General features: G+C 40.4%; 1 protein-coding gene and 1 pseudogene across 2 annotated transcripts in view; one reads left to right on the forward strand and one right to left on the reverse strand.

Annotated features, from left to right (window-relative positions):
- Positions 1-27,396, reverse strand: part of KIF6 (kinesin family member 6) — a 392,212-nt gene that overhangs the window by 187,186 nt on the left and 177,630 nt on the right. For both annotated transcript variants that reach the window (XM_007972706.3, XM_038006040.2), the window contains exons 11-13: positions 18,158-18,263; positions 17,117-17,267; positions 12,649-12,867 (exon numbers count right to left, since the gene is read on the reverse strand). In XM_007972706.3, the coding sequence (XP_007970897.3) occupies positions 12,649-12,867; positions 17,117-17,267; positions 18,158-18,263 (476 nt within the window). The remainder of the gene's footprint in view (positions 1-12,648; positions 12,868-17,116; positions 17,268-18,157; positions 18,264-27,396) is intronic.
- On the forward strand, positions 25,372-27,114 carry LOC140708958 (transcription factor E2F4 pseudogene; annotated as a pseudogene).

Genomic DNA, 27,396 nt, shown 5'->3' on the forward strand with positions numbered 1-27,396 from the left:
AGATGCTGTTACTCAGTGTAATTATTGTCTCTCATCACAGGATGAAGTCTGATTACATTATGGTCAGAGGGAAGTAACAGTTAACATTTTCAGATAGGAGGTTTCAGCATTCTCAGCTCTGTTTGACCCAAATCAAACAGACCAGAAAAAGAATCTCCTTGATCTAATTCTATTGCTCTTGCTTTAGTGTCTGTATGTTACCTCTAGAATGGGCTCTGAGGAGGCCTCTGAACAGTGAAGACATATTTAGGAACTTAGAATTTAGGAGATACAACACCAATTTTATAAACATCCGACTTAGGAGTGACCCATATCTATGAAGCCACAAAACTGTTGCCACTATTTTAGGAACAGCCTCCAAGTCAGTGCCCCCATCCCTAGGAGAGCTGCTGCAGCTTCCGGAGCCAAATTGGGTTGTCAAGAGATGAGTATATGAGGACCATACCAACTGCCCCCCTAAAAATGTGGGGAAAAATCTACTGGAGAAAGATAATTTCCAACCTCTTCCCAAGTCTTTCCGTGCAGTACCTTGGTTCCAACTTCCACAGGATGCTGTGATTTCAATGAGGGTGGAATATTCCAGAAGCCAGCTGATCTCCTCCACCCCCTTCTACCACATCATCCAGGAAGAGTTCATTTCAAAGGGAATTCTCAGAAGCATATCATTAAAAACCCAATAAGAGACTAGATTTGCTGCACTTACCAGGCCTGTACCCTCAAGGATAATCAATCTTACCATGACTTTTATCCTGTCATCTTTGGCCACCCACAAAATGCAAGACCCTCCAGGCAACTGTCATCTCATATATTATTCTCTACTTCCTTGCTCCACCTCTGTCTCCTCCCACCCTTTCCTCCTTCCACTGCTAACCTCCCTGAGAACCTGCCCCACTCTGCTCTCTGGAACCCTCACTCCACTGCAGTTTCACTCTCACACATGCTCCGTATTTTCATGGAATTTTCCTTCAGCCTCTTCCCTTCACTGACATCTCACTTTCCCCTCAAGGACATTGCCTTCTCTGGAGCCCTATCAAGTGGAGGATGTTTATTCTAAGGGGCCAGACACAGTGTTGGCCTTCTTCTGGCTCCCAGATACCATTTCAGAATAAAAAACTATCCCTCCTTTGAGATTTGTACTGTTCAGTCCCACTACCCACTCTCTCCAATGATGTAACTTAAGGGTGCCCTGTGTATATTGGTTCAAAGAGTGAAAAAATCACCCAGTGCCCCCAGCTGACCTGGGCTCCTAGCTCACAGTTTTCCTACCCACCTCATTTCCTCTCAATATCTTGAATGACTGCAGCACCCACAAAGGAACTCCATTTAACAACTCTAGCCTCAAAATTCCTTAATCTCCATTGATCTGTGTGACCATTTCTGTCTCTACTGCTTCACCTCCTAGTCGTCCGTCTGTTACAGTGAGCTTTCTGCCTGCCCCTCCACTCTCTGAGACTGCTTTGGCAAAAGTCATGGATCACTTTCCACCCAGATCCAACAGATTCTTTGAAGTTCTCATCTTACTTGAAGTTCTCATCATTACACTCGGCAATGTCCAGTACTGTGAACCGCATCCATCTCCCTGAAACTCAACCTCTAGCTTGGCTTCTGAGATCTTGCTCTCTTGCCCAGCTCTCTTTTCCCTTTCACGGTTCTCCTTTGCTGGATCTTCTGCCTCAGCCTACTCTGTCAATACTGGGGCTCCTTAATAAGCATTCCACCTTTGGTCCTCTTTTCCTCTTTTCCTGGCTAGCCCTCTCCTTAAGAAATGAAACTATAACTGAGGCAATTTCAAGCCTTGGACCCCCTTATCTGCTCTCATGGCTACAACAGTCAATTATCCATTTGTTTCTCTAATTAAGCCTTTGCTTTGAGCGCTAAAGCTATACATTCGCTTGCATGGACATTCCCATCTCGTGCTCATTCTTAACATATGCACAATTTAACCAATCAACCCTCCCTCCAAACCTACTTTTCTTGGAAAATGGCACTATAGCCGCTCAGAAACCTGAGTGTAATCCTAGGTTATTCGTCTTACTCCCATTCTAATCAGTTCTCTTTGCTATGTATCTTAAATGCTTGTCTCATCTTTTCAGTCCCTACCATGGCTGGCTTGGTCAAGGTCCTTATAATTACGTAGCTTGACTGCTGTTACAACATCCTGTCTACCTTCCCTCCCGTATCCAATTTACTCTGCACATTGCTGTCAGTGCTCTTTCTATAACAGAAATAGGGCCATGCAACTTTTCTGTTAAAAAGCCAGAATGGCTCCCCACTGCCAAGAAAATAAATTTCTAAATTCAAAGGCATGGCTTTTAAGCATCTCATGAACTGGTCTCTCTTTAGCTTTGCTTCTTGCTAAACACCATCTTATCCACACAAGCTCTACAATCCAACCCAACCAAATGCTTTTGCAACATCACAGACCCTCTGTGTGTCCTACACATCCACACATTTGCTTGAAAAGTTCCCTAGGCCTCAGTGCTCTCTTCTTTACTTCTCTCCCCTATTAATTCTGCCATATATATATATGTAATATATATATAATCATATATATGATTACTCTGCCATATATATGTAATATATATAATCATATATATATATGAGATTACTCTTTGAAGATGTTGTTCAATTACTACCTCTTCCAGACAGGTTTTCCTAAACCTATCTGGGAATAGTTGGCATCTGTTTTCCATGTCCCAGGGCGCCCTGTACATCTGTGTATCATAGGTGCTCTTTGAGATTGTGAGCCACTTAACACAGGTACCAGGTCTCATTTACCTTCTAATCTCCAACGTCTCATACAGTGTCTGGTACCTAGCTTCAATTCAATGAATTTTTATTAAATGAATGAATAGGAGCCACTGATCCTTTAGTTAAGGACAGTTCTTTACGCTTCCCAGCGCTCCTGTAGTAGAATGTCTTATGTTCTGCACCTCATTTAGAATAGCACAGTACTTCATGTGTTTCACAGAGTAAATACAGGATTGGCGAAAGAATAATGCTTTATTTCCAAAGTTTGGGCAAGGCTGTGTGTGTGTGTGTGTGTGTGTGTGTGTATGTGTGTGAAAGAGAGAGGGAAACAGAGAGAGAGTGAGAAAGAGAGGGACCTTCTGTCCTTTGACAGGGCTTGTGCTCTTGGCATCCAAAGTAGAAATGCAGCATATATTTTGTCACGAAAACAATGTTAAAAATAGTGATTAGATTACATAATTCCTATGCTTATTCAACTTTATGGGCCATATTACCATAGAGTTACATTGTGGGCTTTAAAGTTAAATAATTCAGCTAAATTAGGGACTATTCTGGTATCTTAGAAATCCTGGAAATCTTACTGGCTGTGCTAGATACTGTGATGCGCCATCCAGACACCCCTTCAAGAATAAAGGGCGTATTCCTCCAGCTGTGGGGAGCATGTTACAGGAAAGTCCTCGCTGTCAAGCCTATCTGGGGATTTTCTCAGCTGGAAAAAAAACTGCCTCATTTAAAGCCATGCTCCTTACAGGGGCAGGACTATATCCCATGACTGACCACCATGAGGGCAGAAAGGCCCTGTCCCCTTGCCATAGCTTAGGACAACTCTGAAAGGCCTACCCAGTTCCAGAGCCCCTTGTTAGGTCAACTGAGGCCGTTGTCAGCTGGCAAAGTTACAACACAGCTCATCTTCTCCATCCTCTAAGTCCTGCTCCTGTCTTCTCACTTCCACAGGTGTTGGCCCCAGGGACACTCCCTAATAAGCATCCAGCTCAGACTTTGCTCCCTGGGGAATCCAACCTACTTATATACAGGGAAATGCAACTTGAGCTCAAAATAATCCACTGGCAATTTTGGGGATGCAATGTTCAATAAAATGAAAATTATCTGTGTTCTGACTCAGGCTTAGTATTTATAATCTTTATCCTAGAGCCAAAAGATAGGGTTCCCATGCCCAGAACCATAGTTAACTTTTCTGTTGCCTACAAGTAAATCACTTTGGGCAATTTGTCTTCTATGATTGTTTGGTTAGGGTTCTCTACCAGGCCTGAGACGTGTGCCCTCTCCCCAGAAATTTTTTACTTATTTTATTTTTCAGACAAGGCCTCACTTTGTTGCTCAGGCTGGAGTGCAGTAGCATGATCTCAGCTCACTGCAACCTCTGCCTCCAGGTCTCAAGTGATCCTCCCACCTCAGCCTCCCAAGTGGCTGGGACTATAGGCATGCACCACCATGCCTTGGCCTCCAAAAGTGCTAGGGTTATGGTCAAGAGCTACCGTACCTGGCCCCCAGAAATGTTTGAAGGTATCCCTCCTATTTGAAGAATTCATTTTCGTGAGTAGGCAATACTCATCCTACTTTATAGACATAACTGAAAATAAATAGAGCCTTTTAGCTGGGCGTGGTGGCTTACAACTGTAATCCCAGCACTTCGGGAGGCCGAGGCAGATGGATCACCTGAGGCCAGGAGTTCGAGACCAGCCTGGCCAAAGTGGCAAAACCCCATCTCTACTAAAAGTACAAAAATTAGTTGGGCATGGTGGTGGGCACCTATAATCCTAGCTACTCGGGAGGCTGAGGCAGGAGAATCCCTTAAACCTGGTAGGCGGAGGTTGCAGGGAGCCGAGATGGTGCCATTGCACTCCAGCCTGGGTGACACAGAGAGACTCCATCTCAATAACTAACTAACTAACTAACTAACTAACTAACTAACTAACTAACTAACTAAAGCCTTTTTCCCCAACCTCAGGGCAAACTGAGAAAAATGGGCATATGATTCCCCCTACAACTAGATGGGAAAATGGAAATGTTGGTCTGGATTCTACCTATTTTCTCTTGGTGACTCTAGAACAACACTCATTTGTATTGTTGAAAATAAACAAACAAGCAAATAACACAATACAAGCAACTCTTTTTCCCTTTCAGATTCATTCCACTTAGCTATCTCTTCCTTTACCCTCTACTCGTCACTGATCTTGGCAGACCTCCCTTCTAGTCATTTCCCTGCTGCCACTGGCTACTTGGATACTAGAGTCATGGGCTTCCTCTATATTTCCATCCCAGCTGTCACCTTGGGGAATTTTAATATCCATGGGGAATAGGTATGCATTTTACCAAGCTTACTTTCTGTCTCTTTGATACCTCTAGTTTGAATCCTCTACAAACTTAGAATCTGTGGTTTTTGTTCTGATCACACCCTTTTCTCCAAAGAGTATGGAATTGATGACTGAATGGAATACTGTTTTGCAGAAACCCTCAACTGTCCAGACTCTTTTCTTCTGCATTTATTACACCGAAAGACAGTTCCATCTACCTGTTTATCTCTCCCACCAGGTTAAAAACTCCTGAGGTGCTCATAGATGGCGACTTGAAGTTGAAGACCTTAATGGGATCACAAAGACTACTAGATAAAACAAATATTCACACCAGAAAGCAGAGATCTGTGTACTCGCTCACTCTCATGTATGTATTCTCTCTCTCTGCCCCCCCTCCCACCCCACAACCTCTTCTTTGTCAGGTATCATTTGTTCATTTCATCTAATCTATATACCCTTCAAATGGGCAGGGTACAAAGATGCATTTCTCTGATGTAGCACCTGGAATAAACCTTGATAACTGTTTGGTCAGTACTGTGCTCTGCAGAAATGGCAATTGACAACAGAGCTATAGAGAAGTCAATGGTCCATTTACTGATTGCTTCTTTAATTGCATTTATGAGGAAACACAAAGATGAAAGTGTGGTCAGTTCCAAAAGAGAGGATGACAGGGATCATGGGAGATTTGAAGAGCAGAGGTAGACATTTGTGCCTAAGGCCTGCAACAAAGCAAGCTGGAGAGAACCTTAGAAACAATGTGATTTTTATTCTATTTCTCTGGTTGCTTTATGAGTGAGTTTTGCCTCTATCAACTTCTCCTTGAGCTTTTCTTTTAAACCTATTAGAGGATTGGGTATATTAAGCCTTTACAAAAAGTAGTTTGTAAGTAGTTTGTAAAGGCTTAATATAGTAGTTTTGGTGTTGAGAGCAACTCTTTGAGCAACAGTAAAACAAACTCAAGGAACTGACTCAAGGTTTGAGGCAGCAGCCTAGGGAAGCACCAGATCCCCTGTTCTTCTTGTGTCTATAGCTGCATAATTAGCATCTAAGTGCCAGGAGTACTGAGAAACCTGGGAAGAGAGAGAAGCAGAGCCCTCCTTTATGCCATGAAGAACTGTGGGCTCCCTCCACTCTATATCCCTATGTTCCTCTCCTCTTGTTTGTTTCTAATTACTCCCACCCTGGTCTATTACATCTCCTAAACCATTTACTTGCTCTCCAGGCACCTCATTTCCAATATACTCCAAAGAGTTCTTTTAAAAAATACCTCCCCAGAGCACAACTATCACCATAGCCCCTTCCACTTTGGTGGTTCTCTTACAACCAAATGAAAAAAAAAAAAGTCCCCTGACTTGGCATTCAAAGATTTCTATAACATGACTCCACTTATTCAATAAAGAAAAGTAAGAAATTAAAACAATATGAAAGCATACAAAGTTAAAATAAGTTCCCATCTATTCCCTTACTCCCTCTCCCTAAGGCAACCATTCTAGCAATTTCCCACTTATTTTTCTAGCCTTATTTCTTCTGATTTTCTGTACACCTCCAAAGCTCTGGCTAAACAAATACTCCTGTCAACTGTACACGGGTTTCCTTGTGTCCCTGCTCCCAAGACTTTGCTCATATTATTATTTTCTTAACTTTTAATTTTAGTTGTAAATTGACAAATTATCATTGCATATATTTATGAGGTACAAAGTGATGCCATGATTTATGAATTTAATGTGGAATAATTAAATAACACTAATTAACATATCCATCACTTCAACATTTTTTTGTGGTCAGAATATTTGAAATTTATTCTGTAAGCAATTTTGAAATGTGCATTACTTATTATATTCACTATGCAGTACAATGTATCTCAACGTAAAAGATGACATTTCTCCCATCTAATTGAGGCTTTGTACCCTTTGACCATCATCTCCTCATCTCCTCCCTCCCAGGTTTTGGTAACCACCATTCTACTCTCTGCTTCTTTGAGTTCGATTGTTTTAGATTCCATGTATAAGTGAGACCATGTGGTAGTGTCTCTCCGTGCCTGGCTTATTTCAATTAGTATAATGTTCCCCAATTCCATCCGTATTGTCACAAATGGCAAAAAGTCTTTCCTTTTAAAGGTTGAATAGTAGTGCATTGTGTGTATGTACCACATTTTCATTATCCATTCATCTGTTGATGGACATTTAGGTTAATTCCATCACTTGGCTACTGTAAATAATGATGAAGTGAACATAGGAATGCAGACATCTCTTTGACGTCTCGATTTCAAATCTGTTGGATACATATTGATTTCAAATCCAGAAGTGGCATGACTGGATCATACAGTAATTCTACTTCTAGTTTTTCTAGGAACCTCCATATAGTTTTCGACAATGGCTGTATTAATTTACATTTCCACCAATAGTGTGCAAGGGTTCCCTTTTCTCCACATCCTCCCTAACACTTGTCATCTTTTGTCTTTTTGATAATAGCTATTCTGACAGGTGTGAAGTGGTATCTTATTGTGGTTTTTAATTTGCATTTCACTAATGATTGGTGATATTGAACATTTTTTCATATATCTGTTCATAAACTGGAAGAACAAATATTGTTAAAATGTCCATGCTACTGAAGTGATCTATAGATTTAATGTATTCCCTATCAGAATTCCAAAATCATTTTTCTTTGCAACAGAAAAAACAAATTCTAAATTTCATATGGAACCACAAAACCCCCTGAATATCCAAAGCTATAATGAGTAAAAAGAACAAAGAGCATGGTCCTAACATACAAATAGACTCATCGACCGATGGAACAGAATTGGGAGCTCAGAAATGAACCACACATGTAGACTCAACTGATTTTTGACAAAGATGCCAAGAATACACAATGAGAAAGAGAGAATCGTCAGTAAGTGGTGTTGGGAAAACTATTTATATGCAGAAGAACAAAACTTCTGCTGTATGCTTATCTCACACCATACGCAGAAGTCAGCTCAAAATGGACTAAAGAGTTAAACTTATTTGAAACTGAAAAATTACTAGAAGAAAAGATAGGGGAAAAACTACATGACACTGATCTGGGCAATAATTTTTTAGATTTGATCCCCCAAATTGTAGGCAACAAAGGCAAAATCAGACATATGGGGTTACATCAAAATAAAAAGCTTCTGCAGAACAAATTAAACAACAGAGTGCAGAGGCAACCTATGAATTGGGAGAAAATATTGTAAGCCATACATCTGATCAGGGATTAATATCAGAAATAGATAAGATATGTATAAAGAACTCAAATAACTCTATAGAAAGAAAATCAATAATTCAATTTAAAAATGGGTGACTTGGCCGGGCGCAGTGGCTCACGCCTATAATCCCAACACTTTGGGAGGCCGAGGCAGGTGGATCATGAGGTCAGGAGATTGAGACTATTCTGGATAACATGGTGAAACCCCATCTCTACTAAAAAATACAAAAAGTTAGCCAGATGTGGTGGCAGGCGCCTGTAGTCCCAGCTACTCAGGAGGCTGAGGCAGGAGAATAGCGTGAACCTGGGAGATGGAGCTTGCAGTGAGCCGAGATTGCGCCACTGCACCCCAGCCTGGGCAACCAAGCGAGACTCTGTCTCAAAAAAAAAAAAAAAAAAGAAGACATACAAATGTTCACATTATTCTTTAAGACTAAATGTTATGAAATGTTCTTTCTTCTACCCATCTTTGAATGTCCAAATTCTGCCCATCCTTCGAGATTTAACTTTCATGTCACCTGCTCTGTAATGCTTTTCTCAATCTACTTATTAAATCCTCTCCTACTCCTTTGAATTCACACAGTGTTTCTTCCAATTCCTGCTTAGAAGCCTTGATATTTCAGTCTCTGTTCTTTGGGTAGAAAGCCAGCTTCTACTGTTTAAATGTAAGCTCCCCAAAGCAGAGCCCCATTCTCAGTTCACCATGGCGTTGCCTACAACGTGCACCCTGGGCCTTTCTATGCACACAACAGGGACTCAACAAATTCTCATGGAGTAGGAGATAAGGGTCTGGAGCCTCCAGGCTACAGCTTTGGCTTTCATTTAACCTTTTAGAATGCCAATGGCATCATCTGTGATGAGTGGGTTCTGTTGGCATCTCAAAGAGTTAAAGGAGGTGGTGAGTCATCAGGGCTCTCAAAACATTGACTAGTTCCAGGTGACTATTTAGAACAGGCAGTCAGAAAACTGAAACAGAAAGAAATTTTTAAAAAACTCCAACCCTTAAACTCCTCCTATTTTAAAGCGAACAATACAACTCTTTGCAAACTATGGAGCCGAACAATCCCTCTCATTATTTCAATGAAACCAAAACAGACATTTAAACTCCAAAACAACAAAAAAAAGCCCCAAAGCCCCTAACCTTCCTTGGCCATGTCAGGCTGCTTGCGCAATGACTGCAGGGCTCTCTAGGGACCCATGAATTCGGTTTCATTTTCTAATTTGAAGGGGGTTATTTTCAGCATAAAGCGGTAAAGTGGAGGTGAATGGGAGATGGGAGAGGGTTGTCAAAGGGGAGACAGTTTCACAACAGTTTCAGAGATGGTCAGATTTACTTACTTTCTGCATTAGAGGCAGCCCTGGGGACAGTTAATAGAAACTGTTAACACTGACATAAGGCAGAAATACTTTCAAAACAACATACTTATTAATTTTTTTATATTTGGTTTAGTTTATACAAGTTTCTTATATATAAAACAATGGAATAATAAAGACTGATCAGCTCCTAGAATCTTAAATATTGTAACGAACTATCCCATCACCTGTTGCTTTGCCGCCTTGTTCATCCACAACAATTTTCATCCTATGTGTAGTTTTGCCAAAAAAAAAAAAAAAAAAAAAGAAAATTCCCCAATCAATCCCTCCCCCAAATGGTGAGATCATTATCATTCCATTTGTAAGCCTACCTCTGTTTAAAGTTATTGGTAGAACTATATCCAAAGACAGCGAAAACAACTCAAAAACCCTTTCAAATAGAAGGCTCTTCTCCAAAACTTTAACCTCATTTGTATTAGGACTTTACAAAAAATTTCCATTCTTTTTTCAGTGATTTTCTATTCGAGTAAACTTTATTCATTCTCCAAACAAAACTCTAGTCTGTCTCAATAGCAATATCAAGGGAGGAAAAGAGTTACTGAAAGTCTTGACTATAATTATAAGGAAGGAGAGTGATTATAAGATGCTGTGGGGAAGAAGAATTATGAGAAGGGAGATGGTGTGGGCAAGAAGACATAGAAATAGAAAAGGCCTGGCACACAACAAGGGGCTGGGCAGTGATATCTGAGACCATTTATGCGTGGGTACAATAGTGTGTGTCTTTGGAAAAGGCCAGTAAACAGAGGTCCCCTTCTATCATAAGCCATGAGGTTCTAACATGAGTACCTATTTTATTTCAGCAGAGATGCCAATCCCATGCTCTCTATAACCAACAATGTCAATTGGGGAAATTGTGGGGCCAGGGAAGGCACTCACTGTTCCTTGTCTCCATGAAAGGCCTCACCAGCCACCCAGACACCTGGGGGCCAGTCCTCACCCTTAACCCCCAACATCCAATCTGCCACGGGTCCCTGTCCACTCGACCTCATAAATGCTTCTGATGCCCCTGCCTCTCTCTTATCATCTCTGTCCTTTGGCCTGGACTGCTGCCATAGCCTCCTAACTGGTCATGCAGTCTTAGCGTCCTCTGTCAGTCCTTTCTGCCCATGTCAATCAACCTGTTTTCCCAGCCTTTCACTCCCCAGATCCTAACCACACCTGGCTTTTGTACTTCCTAAAATGCTCCTTTCCACCACAATGGCCTGGAAAGCTATCCATGCCATTGATTCTCTCTGCTTGCAATATTCCTTCTAGCCACATTTCTACCTTCACCCCACTTTTGGGATTTTTCTGGTCTTAACTGGAGGTTGGGTTCCTGGTATGTGCTTTCTCAGTAACACAGATGTGTATTTCTGTAATCGGTTGTTCAGTGGCTCTCTTCCCTGTCAATCTGTACATACTGAGGTCAGAGGTTGTATTTGTCCATGTATGTTTTCCTCTGTAATATGGAATAAAACAAGAACTTGTAGGATACAGATTAAATGAGTTAATCCAGGAAGAGAACTTAGAATAGTACCTGATGTATATAAGGACTCTGTAAGCTGTGGCCATAATAATACTAATTAGCACTATGCCTAAAACAAAGGATGTGCTCTATAAATGTTTGTTGAACGAAAGAGGAATGAATAAATGAATAAATCATTGAATTCAGCAATCCAGATGGCCCCCTTTTCCCAACCAGCAAAGATGTATAGAAAACTATCACAGGGAGGAATTATGGATCTTCATTGTCTACTGCCATCATGATAAATGGTAAAAACAGCATGCTTGGTGTCCTGGGATTTCTAGTTCATTCTATTGTGTTGCTGAAAAAATATTCAAAGCAAGGAGATATGGAATTAAGAGATAAAGATTTGTAATGTTACAAAATATATTTCTATGCTTCTCAATCTTGTCTTTACTAAAATATGTGCTTCTTAGTGAGCACCATACTGCTTAATTATTCCCAGGCTGAATCCTCCAGAAAACCATGCGTGTCAGGTAGTCCATTCCAACACATGTTTATCCAAAAAATTTCAACTTATGTTGCCAAAAAGGGAAGGGCTTTACCCATTTGTTCTAGGACATTCCATAGGTCTCATTCCTCAATGTCTTTAAGGGAAAGGCATCAGTCACCTGAGTGCACATCATGCTCTGCTGGCCTAATAGAAACATACGCGAATGAACTTGGGCTCCCAGCACAGTGTGTAGCAGCAGGACACTGACACAGCTTTCAAAAGCTGGAAACAGGAAAGGTGCCTCTGAGTTGGCCCAACCCTGCCAAATGCTATTATCTGACAAAGTTTTATTAATTTATTGTCACTTAGGATGTGGTAATATTATTATTATCATTATTATTTTTGAGACAGAGCCTCACTCTGTCGCCCAGACAGGAGTGCAGTGGCCTGATCTCGGCTCACTGCAACCTCCACTTCCTGGGTTCACGCCATTCTCCTGCCTCAGCCTCCTGAGTAGCTGGGACTACAGGCACACGCCACCATGCCTGGTTAATTTTTGTATTTTTTAGTAGAGATGGGGTTTCACCATATTGGCCAGGCTGGTGTTGAACTTCTGACCTCGTGATCTGCCTACCTTGGCCTCCCAAAATGTTGGGATTACAAGCGTGAGCCACCGTGCCCAGCCCGGTAATATTTTTAGATAGTTTTCCTGCAGATAGTTCATCTGAATTTAGAAATAAACACTGCATTGTCATCATATCAGCAATATCAGATCTTATTTGTTCCCTTTCTCTAAAGTTAACTTTTTTACTGTTACCCTGAACCCATCTATTCTACCACTGAATTCTGTGAAAATTCATACTTGGTTCTTCTCAGTTCAGTCTTCAGTTTGGGAAACTGGTATTTAATTTAAGATAATTGATAGTTATAAAAAATAATTCTAACAAATAAATTGTGTGAGCCTTCGTCCCGATACATTTAAAACTAAAGGGTGCTACATCGAAATCCATTACAGACAATGAGAAATATTGGAAATTTAGTCAACTGACCTGTTTTCTTGTGGAGCAAACTGGATCTGTTCCCCAAAATGCTGAAGTCCTGGGCCTGTGAGGGAGCTGAGGATAGTCGCATCCTTTGACCTTCTTCTGGGTTTCCCGGGGGGAAGGGTGGGCTCTGAGAGTGTCTGAATTCACATCTATCCATGCCAGCCAAGTGGAGGGCCTCCTGAGCTTTCTTCTTTTCTTTTTTTAACATGTTGACCAGGATATCTGAAACTTGACTTAAGGATTGAATGACTGATGCTAGCTTATAGTAATCAAAACACAAATGTCCTAAGTGTCATTAATGTTCCTAACATTTGCTATTTATCATGTGGTAAAGACTGACTGAAGGAAGGCTTCAACTTCCTGAAGCCCCATATATAGTTATGGACAATTTAGGGGACATTCTTTCAATATAGCACCATTATATGGAAAATTAGCAAACCCAAGGTCTTTAAAATGTTCTGAGTGTAAACCAGGTACGTCTTCACAATCTCATGAAAGCACTTACAAAAAGTCAAATGAAGGCTGAATAGTAGTAGACAATAGGCTATGTATACATCTTCCCAGATAAAAGATGAATTTACTTACATAGCCTATGTATACATATCAGCCCCCTGGTTGAGCACGCACCTGCTCAGGAGACAGCAGAAGAGCTGAAGGGGAGAATGGTGAAACCCACCCAGCTGGCAGATCAGCTGTCTTCATCCTGGTGGCCAGCGCAGTGACAAAGATGCAGCCAGAGCACCCCAAGCTCAACACATGCTTATGTAGAGTACATTTAGATGGGGGCTTTTTAAGCCACTAATGTTTGGTCTCAAATGGAACTGAAAAGCAGCAAATTATTAGCATAGACATATCATTTTAAAATGCACCTTTTGTGGGCCATTGAGATATGCCAGGACCATTGATGATAAAGGATAAAACCACTCCCCTCTACCCCACTTCACTATTCATTCTGGGTTCAAGATGCCTAGAACTCTAAGAGATTTTTGTCCAATCCACTAAACGGAAAGACTATAACCCCTATTGAGAATCTCAGAGCTCTAACTGCATATGGGGTAAGATGAATTCAATGCCTTTGCATCGCTAGAGAAGATTCATTAAAATGGGAGTCTAAATGTGGTCTGGTGTGGGAGAGAGAGAGCACTGCTACTTAGAAAGGGGGAGAGGTACCCAGATGATATTTATTCTTGGACAAGCAGTACGAAGTCATATGACCTTCACCTTCCTCCTCAGCTTTAACTCCCAGTTGGTGATTTCTGGAAGCATAATCAGTTTTGCTCTCTCTGATGTGGCTTCCATTCCTTGCTCCAAAACAACAGGTACTTACCAAAAATGCTCACAGCTTCTTAGTGTTTAAGAATTAACACGACAGAGAAGAACAGGGCTCTGCCCCAACATGCTGCTCCTCTTTGTATGGAACTGATTACCAATGTCATCACATACTTCCATTGGTTCACACACTGTGACGGCAATATCCACTGACTCACTCATTCAGTGATATTTGTTGGAGCTTGAGCTATAGATGCCAGGCCCTGTTCTAGGCATTGATATAGAGCAATGACAAGGCAGACTAGTTTCTTGCTCTCATGAGGCAGACATCCTACTGGGGAAAGAGGTCTCACACATGCACGCATGCACACGCACACACACACACAATATCAGAATGCCAGATACCTAATGTGAAGAAGGTCAAGGGTGACTGGGCAGCTGCTCTATATTGGGTGCTACAAAAGGCCTAAGAGTGACCTTTAAGGTGAGAGTTGAGCCATAAGAAGAACCAGCCAGAGGAAGAACATCTATGCAGAGGAGATGGTGAAATCCCTAAAGAGAAACAGGCCCAGCAGTGGCTCCCAATGCTGCAGTCCTGTGATCCCACATCCTACAATGCACAGGACAGCTCCCGAGATGAAGAATTATCCAGCCACGAATGTTGATAGTGCCAAGGCTGAGGAACCTCATGTTAGAAGAACAACCAGAAAGTAACTGTGACTGAAACCTAGCACACGTGGGACGAGGCATGAGAAATGAGGTCCGTGGGGGAGGGGATGGGGTGGGCGGGTTTCATTCAGTTTGGTTTCATTCTTAGTATCATGGGAAGTCCCTTGAAGATTTGAATCAGAATAATCATGCATTCTGACGTACATTTCATAAAGATCACAATACAAATCTATCTTCTGTGCTGCCTTCCTTCTTCTCACCTTTCCCCTGTCTTCTTGTCCTCCCCATTCCCATTTATGGGAATGGCCTTTGTGCCAAGCACTTTGCTGGGTCATGAATCCCCCTGTCATATATTTTGTGAAGGGGTATGTGAACTTCATTCAAGCTGAGGATGTCACTGACAGGACATCATTTTCACTCTCTTTCCAAGAAGATCTGATGTTGTTCGCAGTCATTTGGGGTGCATTACTGTCTTTCATAAACTCAATTGTAAACACTTTATTTCCTGGAAGCCATATCTTTCCCATTTGTTGTGTCACAGTCTTAGCCTTCTGCATTCTACAAAGAAAGATATGAAAACATCCACCAACCCGACTCTGAGTAACTATGAGATTTCAGGAGGCTTTCTTGGTTGTTGGTCTTTGATAAGCACAGCTTTGAGAGGATTAAATCTTAGCTGCTATTCTTCCTTCTTCTGAGCTTACTCATTGTCTTCATAGTTATAACTCCAATTACATCACACTCCGCAGTGCTCAAAGCATTTATGGGCTTTTCTCAGCAGGTCTTATGGTCCTGCTCCTGAAGAGTAGAAAGCAACGTCACTGAGTAGGTACAGAGCTAATAAATGAAGAGCTAGGATTTCAATCCAGGTATGAATTGAAGTACAGTATTCTTTCCACTCTGACTCCCATACACCATCATTTTGAATAAGAGTCTCAGATGGAGGGAGCCCTGTTTGAATGGCTGACAGTCAGTAAAGAAGCTAGGGTAGCCTCACATTAATGGCAATGCCTGGATTCACCGCAGTGAAGGAGGGGAGGTGATGGATATCTCTCTTTCACTCTCTTTTTAAAACAAACATATAGGAACAAGCTTGGACTGTTCTCTCTCTGTCATACCTCATTTCATCCCTCCTATATGCACAGATATTCATAAGCCCAGAAGGGGATTAAGAAGTTGGTAGGAGTATTTAAAGGAGAAGATCCTAGACTAGGATCAAGGCCAGGAAAAGAAACAGAGCTCATACTGGGGCTGGGGCCAGGACTGAGGTCCAGGCTGAGACCATGCCTGGAGATGGATGGTGTAAGAGGAAGGAAAAGGAATGCGAGGGTGACAACACCGTGGGCAGCACTGACGGACGAAGGCTTGTGTGTGCGTGCCAGGGGGATTCTCAGCTGAACCCTGGCCAGCTAAAACTCACTCGAATCTGACACACAGGGTCTGCTAATACTCAAGTAAAATTAAAGACCGAAGTTAATCAGGCAACATACCTACCTCCCATTTAGTTTGTTCTTACCTCTTTATTACTGGCTTTCCTTTATGTAGACTATTTTCATGCATTTTGCATAAATAGCTGAAGCTAAAGTATCTTTTAGTAATTTTAAAAAATGAACAAAAATATCTGTTTATAAAGAACTGACCGAAAGGATTTCTTGTGCGTGTTTAAATTCTGCAAACGTAATGAAAATGTCAAATCTTTTTACAAGAAGCTTGAAAGATAAAATGAGAAACAATACTGAAGAAATATCTGGGAGGCCCGAGGTCCACCCAGCCCCACAGGGCTCCTAGAAGTAACCACTTTGTCTGCAACTGGAGGCAGCACATGCTCCCATGGGTTACTACCACTTTCAGCACCCAAGATACACTGCCTCCTGGAGCCAATAAGAATTCTATCTTATTTGGTACTGATCAGTTTAGCTAAAAAAAAGAATTCTATCTTGAACACTCATCTATACTCACTTCCAAATTTGGGAACATTTGTAAGTGGAACTCAAAGCAGTAGATCTGGCTTTTAAATAAAAAGTTACATTTAAATCAATCTCTGCTCTTCATAAGCTAAATACCATTTGTCATTTTTCAGCCATCATTTGAGTTTCACCCACGCACCAGCCACAAATTCTGGGCCATGGTGAGGCTGTGGTCAGCCTGGTGTCCGGTCAGCTCGCTAAAGATAACCAGCTAACTTACTGGCTCAGGGCTAAAACAAAAAGAACACAACAGAGGAGCCAAAAATATATATTTTAAAAACTTAATGTTAAAAGATGGTGTAAAAAGGCTCATACTTTGAAATAAACTGAAATGTTCCCTGCAAGAGTAACTATGTCAGGATAAAAACAAACACATCTTTTTCTTTTATGGAAACTCTTTTTCACTAGTTGCAATACTTTGAAGGGACCTTTGACTTCTCAATGGAAAGAAGCAATGTGAAATGGAAGCTGGGTAGGGAGCTCAGCCACGTGGCTCAGGAAAGACAGCTGTTTACCCCTTTCAAACCAGGAGAGAGGAAGTTTCTTCATCACTTCAGAAAGGATACTGATTTCATTATCTCTCTGTTTGAGAATATCTCGTAGCTTTCTATATTCTTCCTCTTTCAATGGTTCTTGACAGTCTTGGTCTTTGCTTTCCGAGGAGACTGTATTGGAGACTGTATTGTTTCCAAAGATCTTCTTGTCATTCAATAGTTTCTGCAAGATAAAATAAGAGCTTAGTATCCATATCTCTAGTCCGAATTTCTTTTGTTTCTTTGACTCTTTTTCCTTTAACAATTCCCTGCACACATCAGGCATGTGTGACCTGCACGATGCAGGTGTGTTGTCTTTGCGATGCAGTTGCTTTTTTGTCTTGGCATGTTTTCTCCCTTCTACCTGCCTTCTTTCCCTCTTCCTTCCTCATCCCCCTCTCCCCTATCTTATCTCTTCTTCCCTAAATTGGGAAATGACTGCTCAACATTATCTCCTCTTGGACTCCTTTCCCTTTCTCTATACATCATTCCACTTAATTCACACTTTTATTCTAGTACTTATCATGCATTGTGATTATTCTTTACAACATCTGTCATCTCCATGACTTGTTTATTAAACTTTGCCTTATCTATACCCGGCCTTTAGTAACTCACAGCAAATGTTTATTATCTTAATGAAGTATGAAAAATACAAGCAAGCTAAAAGTAAAAGTGATTGTATTCCCAGCTCCTCATCACGAAAATTAAAACCTAAGGCAGAGAAGAACTGAAATATCATGGGTATATCAAATTGCTGAAAAAATACAGAATGCAATTCTCTTGATATAGCTTGAAAAGAATTTTTTTAAAAAAAATATGGAACTACTCTGTGTAGAAGGTAGATATTCCTGGCAAAAGAATTAGAAGTCCATGTCCTGAGTTTATTTATTGGCAAGTAAGATACCATCTCTGAAGAAACTCAGTGATAGCCATACTATTGGTTCAAAGGTTATACCATTTTCTGGACATGCAATGCTGGATCCTAACCTTCCAAGAACTGGTCAACTAGAAAAGCTTTTGTGCAGCTTGAACATGGCTGAAAATGGCTTCTATTGGGGAAACATTGAAGTTTACCTTTAAATGATGAAAACAGTGATGAACTTTACGCATATCCGCACCAACCTCTAATCTACTCTCTGGATCCTGGTCTTCCAAAAAGGATGTTATTAGTTTTTCCAGCCTAAAAATACATAATGTATGAGAAGCAACTGTGAGCTAGAAGTTTTAGAAATTCTAATGGCAGTATCTAGTTGGTTAACATTTAAAGTACAGGATATTGTTCCCACCTCTTTACAGAAGTACAGATTTGACTATACAAATTAAGGGAAAAGAAACATTGACAGAGTGAAATTTGTAGTGAAGCAATTATTTGACTAATTTCCAGTGAATTTTCTTATAAAGCTTTCAATACAGAAATCATTTGACTTCTACAGCCCATCCATTCTAGCCACTCTGAATTTCTGCACCCCTGTGCCTGGCTGCTGCATTGCTAGAAAAAGTAACGAGAATGTGTTTTAAATTAATTTCACTAAAAACTCATGCAACTCAGCCTCAGCTGGCACCTCAGTGATGCCCCACTATCTTTTTAATCATTCCAGGTGATCTTCTGTTCTTCACAGTGCCTGTTCCAAATCTTTGTACAGCCCCCACGCTTACCACTACTCTCACTCTCTGTCAATAAAGCCACTTCTCACCAGATGGAGAAAGTCATACAGACTCCTTTGTTTCCTCGTCCTTCGCCTCGGAGTATCTCTGCCTCACTGCTCAGGCCCTCTTCCTGCGTTTACAGATTCCGGATGATATTCTTCCTCTTTCTCAAGGCCAGTCTCTCCCCTGGGCTCTCTCTCTGCTTCTTCCAGGGCTTATCTTGTTAATTACCTCTTTTCCCTTAATCATCTCTTCATCTCCTCTCTATACCAACTCTTTCCTCTCTGCTTACAATCATCTTGTTTTTCCTATCCTAAAACAAAACAAAATAGAAAACAAAACACCTCCCTTTGGAGAGGCCATCCAACCACTCTATTCTAAAGTCCTAGTTTGGCCGGGTACAGTGGCTCACACTTGTAATCCCAGCACTTTGGGAGGCCTAGGTGGGCGGATTACTTGAGGTCAGGAGTTCAAGACCAGCCTGGTCAACAGGGTGAAACCCTGTATCTTCTAAAAACACAAAAACTAGCCAGGCAAAGTGGTGCGTGCCTGTAATCCCATCTACTTAGGAGGCTGAGGCAGGAGAATCACTTGAACCCTGGAGGCAGTGGTTGCAGTGAGCCGAGACTGTGTCACTGCACTCCAGCCTGGGCAAAAGAACAAGACCCTGATTCAAAAAAAAAAAAAAAAAAAAAAAAAAAAAAAAAAAGGCCTGGTCTATTCATAGCACCATGTGCCCATGTAGCATTCTAGTACTTTGTATCAGAGGGAAATTCTTGGCTCTTATTTATCTTTGTGCTTCCAGTCCCCCACATTAGGTTCTCAACACAAATATGTTCACGTTACTGAATTCACTGCCATGGACATGGTTCCCCTCTATATTGAGATGGAACTCTTAATAAGGAAGGTGTAAGGATGACAATCAGTATCTATGATGTTTGGTATCATAATACAGCAGCAGCATATCTTTCTAGGACTATTATGAAAATATTTGCATACTTTCAGCATCTTTTAAAACTGTATATACACATTTCCCTTCTGCTGTTACTATCAGCCCACTCAGATAAAATGTGCCTTGGATTTCATTTTTACCTCTTGTAATCTGTGACATGTGACAGTTATATATTTACAAGCATGAGACAATTTATACTGTTACTTTTAAGGAGTTTCTTTAGGTGAAGAGATACTCGTCATTTGCACTATTTGCTGATTGACACTGTGTTTCCTTTTGGATTAGAGCTTCAAACCACCAGATATACAGAGAGATTTATACCTGATACATTTTTTAAAAAATCATGTAAAATATTATGAAAATACATATTTATGAACAAAATTCCAAACAATACAGATGTGAATAAATTAAAAAGTAAAAACTCCTCCCACTCCCCTGCCACCATTCCCCACAACTTTTTTTTTAAAATTTTGATACTTTGGGAAATCCACTGTTAACAGTTGAAATATATTATTCTTATTCTTAATGAAGCAGATACCTATATCTATATATATTCATTTATACTTTTGTTGTTTTTACAAAAATGAGATCACATTTTGAATAATGTTTTACAGCATTATATTTCTAAAGAATTTATGGCAGATGAGCTTCCCCATCAGTGCATATGCAGTAGAGGTATTTCATTTCTAATGGCTATATAATATTCCATACTATGGATTCCTCTCTTGGTGGACACTGAGGTGACATACTCGTACAGTTGCTACGTTCCTCTGTAATCCATGATGAGGCCTTGACCTACAATTCTGACTTAATGAGGCTTAAAAAATAGTAATGTTTAGCTACTTATATTTTCCCTGAATACATAGCAGAAATTTTGAAATTTCAAAATTCACTGTGGGTTCTAGAATATACACTCATTCTCTGGAGTGAAAGCACTTTGTAATTTCCAGTGTCCATAAAATTTCTAGCAGACAATATTAAGTTGGAAGTAATGGTTAATCATTTCTTTCTTCTTGCTTTTTCTTTAGAAAACAACTTTCGTATAGTTTAATCACTAGTATACATTCTAGGAAACTTTCTCTGAAGGAAGGCTGAAGTGGACTCCTAGCTCAGAAGAAAACCTCATAAGATACAAGCCTGCTGGTGAGCTGGACCACTCGTAGATTGCTCACGTGCACTGGGCTTTGGCTATTCCATCAAGATTCCTGTCCCACACAGCAACAGTGTAGGATACAAGGAGGATCAGGGACATAATCCAAAGAAATAGGCAAGAACTTCTGCCTGAGTAAAAGGACTGATCCCCTTACTCTTTCTGGGACTCGATTAGTCTAGTACATAACTAAGAATGAAGATCAGCCTTTTGACATACTGTTTTGCTTTCAGCACTTGAGAACACAGAGATAAGAAACATGCCTGGTCTTTCCATCATACATTTGATTTACTGTTGGGTTTATTTTCTTATCAAGCAAGGACTTGGTCTAATAATTAATATGCAGAAAAATGCTTAATTCAGATGTTTTTGTTGTACTCTTCTAGTAGTTGAGAGTGAACAAATGACCCAAAATTCCCCACATTTTCCTATCTACCAAAATAGTTTCCAAGTTTATACCTAGTCTCTGCTCCCTCTGAGGGGTCTCCCAGCTGCCAGAACTCTGCTGAACAGTGGAAAACTGTTTACAGAAAAGGCTCACTAAGGAGGTCAAGTGAGTACAGTCAAGTCTTTTTTAGGACAAGCCCAAGTCAACAAGAACTTTCCTTATTCTCTACTTACACTAGAAGAAAGAAGAAAAAATAATCCTAAGGGAAAGAGAAAAGAAATGCAAACCATTCAGTAACAAGAAATACTGTAATAATTTAAGTGTGTCTGGACACACAACCTCGCTAATGGTAGGTGATGGTTTGATGTTTGGTGACTATACAGATCTCAGCCGAACTGACTGCTAATGAAATACCTCTGACAGCCTGTGTCCTGGTTCAGTGACTCCATCATATTACAAATTTTGATACCTGGCTACATAATCAGAACTGACCACATTTCCTAATATGTGCTTTACCCTCTTGAGGCCACTGCACTCCCCTCTCAGCTCTTCATATTCCTTGCCAAAAAAAAAAAAGCTCTCTATGTAGCCATATTTCCATAAAAACTTAGGTTTAATAGTATGAATAAAAACACAAAGCAAGCTTCTCATCATTACTGACAGCCAACATTGAGCATGCACTAAATGCTGGATACTCTTCTGTGCTATTTGCATATATCATTTCCTTAATTTTTACAACAACACTATATGATAACTAGTATTATTATCCCCATGTCATAGGTGAGGAAACTGAAGCACAGACATATTACATGGCTTGTCTAAGGTCACACAGCAAGCAAACAGGTAAAATCCAAGTTTTGAAGCACAATACTTACCATACTATAACAAAGTTACTCAATGTATTTGAATACCATATTGGGTGATGTATTTCTAAAAGGGAGAACCCACACCTGCAAGCATTCATTGAGGAGGCAAATAGGTGGACAAAGAAGTGGGAAATAACTGAAAAGCAGTTGCTTAGATCTTAGCACGGCCAAGGACCACCATGACTTGTAACAGCAAAACAAGTTGGGAAGGAATCAAAATGTGCCATATCTGAAGATTAGTTAAATTAATTTTGGCATAGCTATGTACATAGTTAAGCAGCAATTTAAGTGATGGCGAAGTTGTGTACTTATTGACGTTAAAAACACTCATACTATATATGGATAGCTTAATGATGAATCCCTCTGCAGGGATTCTGCAAGTACACTGTAACATATATAAGAAGACTGAAGAGACAAAAAGGAAGGAAAGGCAGGAGGGAAGGGAGAGAGGGAGGGAGGGAAGGGAGCAGATCAGCAGTCCTGAAATTTTTGACCAGCTAGTTGTCTTTGGCTCAAGAACATTCATCATCTCCTCGTGAAAAAAGAGACCAGCGACCCAAGCTAACCTCACTCTTCTTCAATATTTTTATGATTATGTTATGTTTAACTGTTTTTTAAAATAAGTTCATCATTTATACATTGAGTCATTGAGTGTGATTAAGATGTTCTCATGATTCTCAAATAATCTTTGTAAAAAAGAAATTATGAACATGTTCCTGTCAGCAGTAGGTTCTAGAAATGGGCTAGAAACCATATCTCTATGGCACTGGTTGTGGGAAAGTTGGGAGAAAAGAAGAGCGGGATATTAGAAACAAGAGCAAACCTAACCCAGGGCATGGAAACACTGGCTGTTTCCAAATAACTGGGACAGCAATGGGAGGTGTGCCCTGGGAGTGGGAGGGGAGCCTGTTGCTGTAACTGAGGCAAAGATAACAGAAGCATGCAGCAACACAGTGTTATTCTAGATAATTTACTATCAGCGAGGCTCAGGGGATGAAAAGCAATGGGACTGCATCCTCTGATATAAAGCTGGAAACAGTGAGGGGGAAGAAAAATACCCCAGTTGGTGGGGCAGGGCTTCCCTGTAGTAGAACCATGGAAATTGGTATTTCAGAGCTGATGGTTCTTAGCTCAACTGTCTCCTCACTGGTTTGGGGAGAGGATTTGACAGCTCATTCCAGAGAGCTAGAAAGGAGTTCTGATTTATAAAACTAGCTTGTATTAATTATACCAAATACGTATCAAAATCTGCCTCACTGCTCTCAATCATTTTGCCATTTAAAGATGGCTCTATTGAGGGTGAGTTGTCTCTGACAGGGCTAAACATGGGGATACTGACAAACCAAAGCTACATATTACCTGAGCAAAGATTGGGAAAAGAATGGGAGATAGTGATAAAGATATAAAAGGATATAAAGAATTCTTTTCTATGGCTGAACAATACTCCATTGTGTACATACACCACATTTTCTTCATCCATTCATCTGTTGATGGACACCTAGGCTGATTTCGTATCTTGGCTCTTGTGAATAGCACTGCAATAAATATGGGAGTGCAGATATCTCTTCCATATACGATTTTCTTTTCTTTTGGATATATACCCAGTAGTGGGATTGCTGGATCATACAGCAGTTCTAGTTTTAGTTTTTGGAGGAAACTCCATACTGAAATCCTGTCATTTGCAACAACATATTTAGAAATGGAGGATATTATGTTAAGTGAAATAAGCCAGGCACAGAAAGACAAATGTCACATGTTGTCACTCACACGTGGGAGCTAAATAAAAAATTAACTCATGGAGATAAAGAATAGAATAACAGTTTTCAGAGGCTGGGAAGAGTAATGGGGAGGGAGGGGACAAACAGAGGATGGTTAATGGGTACAAAAATATAATTAGAAGGAATAAGATCCAGTATTCAGTGGCACAATGGGGTGACTACAGTTAGCAATAATTTATTATATATTTCAAAATAACTAAAAGAGTGGAATTGGAATGTTCCTAACACAAATAAATGATAAATGCTCGAGGCAATGGATATCCCAATTCCTCTGATTTGATTATTACACATTATATGTTTGTATCAAAATATCACATGTCCCATAAATATGTACAATATGTATCCATAATATTAAAAATTTTAAAGACTTTAGAAAGTATAAAAGGAAACTTGATAACTATTAACTTAAAGGAATATGATAACTAAATGAGAGAATAGCTACACAATAAAAAAATGGATTGTGGTAGCATAAGAAATATGGCAGAATGATTGGTTTCAATGATCTTCATTCATCAACCCTCTGTGGGTTAAAACTTTCTCATTTGTAAAATGTGTAAAATAATACCATCTTTACACTGTAAGCTTTATGAAATCAGATAATGCAAGGAACTAAGAGAGGATAACGCCTGGCCTATTAAGGCTTTGCTATTCAACTGGACCAACTTTATAGGAATTGGCTGTGAGACTTTTGAAAATATAGAATTTTCGACTCCATCCCAGACCTCCTGAGTCAGAATCTACATTTAACAACATTCCCAGGTGATATACATACAAACCAATGTTAAGAAGCATTGCAATGAGGCAACTGGTTATTGAATGTTGACACAAGAATACATAAACATGTTTTCAGTTTGGAACACCAAACAAAGATGTAACCGGAAATGTTCTGCGAAGGAGGAACTAACATCCCTTGATAGTCAACCATGTCCTGAACACTGTGCTAGTGACTTTACACGTGTTTTCTTATTTAAGTGGAAAAAAAGCCCTTTAGGGACTATCATAGTCTGGTTCTCTTTATACCTGCCTTGTCCCAGTTATTTCATTTTTACATTCATTCAATATCCATTACAAAATGTCAGGCACTTTCACATATATTTTGTTATTCATCTGTACCATAGGCCTATAAATTATTATCACTCTTTCACAGATGGGAATAGGAAAGCTAAGAGAAGTTCAGTAACTTGCATATTGTCACTAAGGTAGGAAATTGAAACACTGAGATTTGAAAACAATTGTTTTGACTCAAGAATCCCCACTCTTTGCATTCATACTACAAAGACTCTCAGTCAATTCAAAAAAGTGTTTTCCACATGCCATAATCTCTGACATACATTTGTATTTTCAATTTAGAATCTTCCTGTGAACTTTTAACCAGGAAAGATGCAAACAACATAGTTAATGAGAATATCAAATAAATATAATGAGATCATCAAATAAAGAGTAAATGGTCTGCCATATTTAAAAAAAAAAAGAGTTTTTAACAGGCTGAAATGGTAGGGGGCAAAGGATGGGCTTCTTTTTGGGATGTGGCCCTTTAAAAACATACAGTATTGAGATAGCAGGTAATGCACAAAAGGAAAGTTCAGGTAACAGTAAATTCACAATTATTATTAACTACGTAACTACATAATCCACCAAGGACGTGAAAAGCTGAAGGCTGAGGTTGTGTCAATAGGACTACGACCAAAGGAAACTATACAAAAGTTTTTCAGGGTCATTAGTTTCATGTTTGCTTTTTCTGAGATTCTGCTGAAAGAATCAATCCCAATTGACTTAAAAGTAGTCACTTCAAGAGTTTTTCCTTTTACAGTTTCCTGGTCTGTGACAGGTATTATATACATTATACGCTCCCCTAGCCCTAACCAGTGAGTGAAAGACATGGACCCTTACATGCAAGGAATCAAGTTCAATGTCAGCAACTCTGTTGGAATGAGCTCTTTTTAATAACAGTAGGGGGCCAGAAAGTTCACGGTTTTGGTGATGCAGAGGAAATTCCTATAGTTTTCCTTCTATAGGGTAAATTCATCTTAGTAATGCATATTTCCTTCCACCACAAAAGCACAGTCATGTAGTACCTCAAATGTAGAAATGCACAACTTCTTGATACTTTTAGTGATTTGAAATAGCAAATGTGAAACATCAAAATTAAAATCCAGACTGGTTTACCTTTTTCATGGTGAAGATATGGCCTATTTATAGGCGCATGTACACATCCATGGCCAGGTACTTCTGTTTACAGAATTTCAAAAACTATTCTGAAATAATTTTTAAATAAACTAAGACAATTTTAACGACACTAAGGCATATTTTACAAGGTCCTTTAAATGTGATGATGAAGCGTTTTGAAAAGTTATACAATTGATTTTGTTTTTGTCAATCCAGATTTCCATATATCCAATTTACTTAAAGGCATATATATCTTATGACTAAACATTTTAACTTCAGTAGGTATAGACGGGCTCAGGAGTCTAGAACAAATGTAAATAAGAGATGAAAATAGCTGGCCTGGCTGAGGAGAAGCAGAGGCTGGGCCACAGGCAATGCTGCCCCCAGGGACCTTCAGTGGGATACGAGAAGTATTTGAGACTCTCACCACCAAACTCCCACCACTTCTGCAAGAGGCCAAGGACAGCGTGCTTGACCTCAAGCTGGCAGCTGACACCCTATCTGTGTGCCAGAAACCGCAAGTTTACAGCATTACCAATGTATTGGAAGGCATAGGGCTAATGGAGTAAAAAATCCAAGAACAGCATCAGTGGAAAGGCATGGGGTCTGGCTGCAATAGGGTTGGAGATTGCAGACAAGCTGACTGAGCTCAAGGCAGAGATCAAGGAACTGCAGCAGCAGGAGCAAAAACTGGACCAGCACAAGGTGTGGGGGAAGCAGAACATCTGGAACATCACAGCTGCTTGGCATATGTGACTCATGAGGACATTGGTAGAGGCTTTGCTGGAGACACCCTCCTGCCATACTGGCCATACAGACCCTGTCGGGTACCAGTCTACAGACGCCCATCCCAGAAGTCCCCAGTGGGCAACAGTATGAGATTCACCTGAACAGCCTGAGTGGCCCCTTCAAGGCTGGTGAACAAGCAGGTATGGAGCTCACCGCCTGTGGCTGTGCCTATGCCAACACTTTCCAGAGCCCACCTGCTGTCTCTAGCCCTCCATCTCTGCCCAAGCCATCCCTGTTCCATCTCCAGGAAACTTCACATGCAAGTAGGACTCAGTTGACCACCCCTTACCTCTGACCCTGACAGCTCCAGAGCCCAGTGGTGAGCTGAGCTCACTCTCACTGGACTGGCAGCATGAGACACTCACCCCTTGCAGTCTTCTTCCCTGCTGGATAGCAGCAGCAGCAGCAGCAGCAATGATGCCAATGCATCAGAACCCAACCCCTCTATCTCCTTTGAACCCCTCAAGGCAGACTCTACAGGCATTCTGGAACTCCCTGAACAGTTGTCACTCTTGGATCTCACACGAGAACATATGAGCTCAGAGCTGCTGGAGGTGTTGATGTTCTCAGAAGTATT

Source organism: Chlorocebus sabaeus, chromosome 17 (genome assembly GCF_047675955.1).
Source record: "Chlorocebus sabaeus isolate Y175 chromosome 17, mChlSab1.0.hap1, whole genome shotgun sequence".
NCBI lineage: Eukaryota > Metazoa > Chordata > Mammalia > Primates > Cercopithecidae > Chlorocebus > Chlorocebus sabaeus.